Raw genomic sequence first — 4,165 nt, 5'->3', positions numbered from 1 at the left:
GGACTTGGTAAGTCATTTAGTAACACTTTCTATAATTTCACAAATGTCCTTTTAAACACTGAGACTACAAGGAGAGTCAGAGAGAATTTTCTCCGAGACAAGCATACAAATCTGTGTTTAATACTGCTCCCTCAAGGTGTGGATGAAAAAGGGGCCACATGCTAAATCTGACAATCTCAAGGGAGACCAGCATGGTCTCAGCAGTTGAAATTAAATACATAGAATGGTCTGAACATAAAAATTCCTAACTAAAGCAGGTCATGGTGGGTAGTCACATCCTAAGCCTGTAGCTTTCCTGACAAAGGTCAATTTTTATCTTAAGTAATCCTATTATCTTTTTGCGTCTAACATAACATCATACCTTTAGAATGTCAGAGTAATCCCTTTTTTCCATACCCCTCAGTGTACAAACCCACTGCACTAGAGCTGGAGACCACAGAGCCCCCTGTGGTTATCTTGTCCTAGGTATACCATCTCTATGTGCTGTAAATGTTGATTAACTTTCCTGTACCCATCAATGTAAAAAGTATGTATCCCTCCGTTTTACTTTTTATTTAATCCCAAAGACTTCTCCCCTTTGCTTTCTCCTGCCCACTTAATCTCCCACCAACTGATTTTACGTAACAATCTTTATGTCTCCTCCTGCAGTACAGCCCACTAGTTTACACTGAGTCAATTACCGAGGGGGAAACCCTGGTTTGTCTTTCTACCAATGGACTGAGACCTGCCCCCTCCAATTAGAACTGCACATTTGGAAACCTCATTTGCATAAACCTGGAAACTTTATAACGGATGGCCTCCACTTTGTTTTGGTGGGGGACACTTTAGGTTATTATCTAAATCTGTGTCTTCCAGGCTACAGTTCCGTCTGCTCAAATAAATGCTTTTTATTCTTTATTGCAGTCTAAAATTGATTTCGGTTTACACTAGAAATGAGCAGTAAAATTCACCTTCCAAACCCTGGTCTCCTTCATAATAAATACTATCATCATCAAAATAAGAAGCTAGCTAAAATTTTATATTATCTACTCTGTCTCAAGAAATTTTGTTTTGTACAAACTTTCACTGAAGTGAAAAGTATGCATAAGTTTTCAATGAGGCAAAAAATTTCTAAAGAGTATGGGGTCCATCTGGGTATTCTTCAGTGAAAGGATGGTGCTATTAAGTAAGGGTATCCTAAATTAATATACCACAACATTTTTCACAAAACCAAGCTTGGGAACAGAAAGAATATCTTAAATACTAAAATAAATAAGGATTAAAACAAAATATAGATAATTTTTCTGCGATGAAACAGAATATTTCAAAGAGCTGTTTGAGCTTTCAGCTATCACTTTGGGCACTGCCCTCAGATTCTTCAGAATACATATTGTACTCACTTTTCACAGCAGTTAGAAGTACTTAGGTATACGCATTGAAGAAGTCCTGCCCTGAACAATCACATTATAATGACACACATACATATACACACACAGCATTCTATTTACATTAAATAACTTCTTCAGGATAGAACTATGACTACTATTCTGCATATTACCAATAAGCTTATTAAAGCATGCTACTCACAGTGGGGATTAAATAAATGGTATTTTAAAGAGATCACGGGCAGTAAGGCTGAAGAGACAAAAGGAGCAGGATCAAAGGATTCTTAAGGTTTGCCCAAGAAATCAGCTTTGATATTCTAGCACAAACCTGAACAGAAGAAAGTACGCTGACCCCTCTTACCCCTCATCACTTAATATTTAATGATTTGCATTTAATACTGGAGTCAGATTGAACAAATATTCTTTAAGAGTTAACAAGTCTAATCAGAGGAAGTAGCCCTTAAGTAAACTATTTGCTTGGGGGAAGAAAGTAAACTAAATGAAACTAGACTGAAACATTTCAGTTTTTAACCATTTTATCATTCTCAACCTCAGCTATTAACCCGGAGTCTGTTCTTTAGCCATGATATATATAAACATATAAAATAACCAAATATTTTCCTAACTATTTCTTAATTTGTGAAGAGAAAAGCATAACAAACTCAAACTTACCTTGGAGTTCAGTGACCAACACCAAGCATTTTAAGATGCCAGGGAGGAGTAGTTCAACATCAGAAAGGTCTATGTTAGTTTCTTTGAAGAGTTGGAGGATGAAGGCCAGAATGGATGCTAAGCGAGGAGGGAACAAGAACCCTTTAAACTCAAAGTAGGATTTCCTGGAAAGAAGCACAACTTAAGTTTTTTCTTCTGTTTAAAGTTTCAATGGAGCAGAATCAAATGATATCTACTTTATAAATACTGGAAAATTTACCCTTCCCCCAAATTAATAGAGCACAATTTCTAAAAGTATGTATATTTCACCATGCTATCTTCTATATACATAAGATTTTACAAGCAATGACTATATATCCGATTTTGAATTTAATCAAAATCCAAATAAAAATCTAATTGCTAATCTGTTTTTTTCCTTTCTAATATAAACGTGATCTCCTCTATCAGCTCCTCAGTGATGCAACATTTTCTCAAATGTAAAATCTGCATAAAGAAATATCTCCTCACATTTGTTTATTTAGGAAGTTGGGAGGGGTCTTATTTTTCCAAATCAATAAGAGGAATTAGCTTAATAAATCTTAAGAATTAGCTTCCTACTCTAGCTTTACCTCTACCCTTCGCTTAGGAAGTAAAACAATCAGAGAAGTAATTTAGGATTTAAATTACTCTCAAAGAAGGACAAATTTTAGCATTAGAACTCAACATAGATCACAAAGATAATTTATCCAACTCACTTTTATATCTCTACCTCTTGGGACTTGCCTCAAAATAGGCGTTCAGTGTACATTTGTTAAGTGAATAAATCAAAGTGGGAATTGCTCAGTTTCTAAAAAGTCTAGACAATATGAAAAATTGTCAAATGCATGTAAATCTAAACTAGACATCCAGATATATTTGCAAAGCAATAGTAATTTGCCAAAATGAAGCACAGAAATCATTAAAAATTATAAACACCTTAAGGGCAGATACTATGTCTTCTTCATTTCTACTCTATACAATAACATGAACAAATACTACGTATTAGAAGATTCATTCATTCTTTGAGGGCAAGAGTTTTGTCTTTTTTGTTCACTGCTGAATTCCTAATGCATAGAATAAACATTTATTGGGTACTATGGTACACCAGGTACAAGTCTAAGAACACGAATGTAAAGTTAAGTAAAATATGGTCTCTGAAAGCAAAAGGCTCAGTGTCCAGTGGAAAAGCTGGACAAGAAAAAGACTATTATAATATAGTGTGATAGGTGCTTTGAAAAATAAGCCCAGAATTCTCAGAAATTCAGAAGAAGAGCTCTAATTAAGATGGAGAAAGGCAGGAGCAGAGAAGCATAAAATGGAGAAAGACAGAGGTGGCAAACTCAATTTCTTTCCTAAGTATTAAAAACAAAACAGAACAAAACAAAAAGGAATTGTTATATTTTTGAGTCTTCAACCAGAAATCATGAGAAAAATGTTTTCACTGGTAAATAGGCAAGTCAGCTAAAGCTGCCAGGATCCTAAATAATGGGCTTTTAAACAGTTTATGACCTTAAGGATTTAATTTCACTTCAGCATTTATCATTCGGTTTGTATTAGAATTAGTTATACCATGTCTCAAACACAGTGGTAGAACACTATACAATCTTATTGGGAATTCAGAATCAAGTAAAGCAAAAATTTTACAATTCTTCAACTAAATTGTATAGAGCACATGACTTCAGAATAAGAAGCATTATGGTACAATGAAATATTAAGTGTAGGTCTTATAAAGTCTAGGTAGAATTTTGTCCAGAGGGATGACACTTTAATGGAGAAAATGGTATGAATAAAGCTGTAATGTAGGAAAATGTAAATCATTTTGGAGGAACAATAACTAAGCCAGTCTCATTAGGATTTGTATATGATGCCATGGAAAAGTTAAGTGTCATATCATGGACAGCTAAGGAGTATGGAGTTTTTTCCATAGGCAAAAAAGAGCAAATGAAGGTCTAGGGGTAGGAGACTGTCATAACAGATCAGTATTTCAGGAAAAGTAATCTGGGGACATTATTTAGGCTGTACTTAAAGAAAAGACTAGAGATAGTGAAAATAGAAAAGACACTCTAGCAATAGTCTAGGTATAAGCTGAAGAAGGAGATGAGAAAAGAAGG

The 4,165-nt window shown here is 34.6% G+C and overlaps 1 protein-coding gene across 1 annotated transcript in view; it reads right to left on the bottom strand.

Annotated features, from left to right (window-relative positions):
* The window catches only part of MMS22L (MMS22 like, DNA repair protein), a 117,806-nt gene that overhangs the window by 12,918 nt on the left and 100,723 nt on the right, over positions 1–4,165 (bottom strand). Inside the window, 1 exon segment of the mRNA XM_023530959.1 lies at positions 2,037–2,217. Coding sequence (XP_023386727.1) covers positions 2,037–2,217 — 181 coding nt within the window.

The sequence above is a fragment of the Pteropus vampyrus genome, unplaced genomic scaffold, assembly GCF_000151845.1.
Source record: "Pteropus vampyrus isolate Shadow unplaced genomic scaffold, Pvam_2.0 Scaffold58, whole genome shotgun sequence".
In the NCBI taxonomy this organism is placed as follows: Eukaryota; Metazoa; Chordata; class Mammalia; order Chiroptera; family Pteropodidae; genus Pteropus; species Pteropus vampyrus.
The sequence above is the reverse complement of the archived record's forward strand: the minus strand, read 5'-3'. Positions and strand labels throughout refer to the sequence as shown.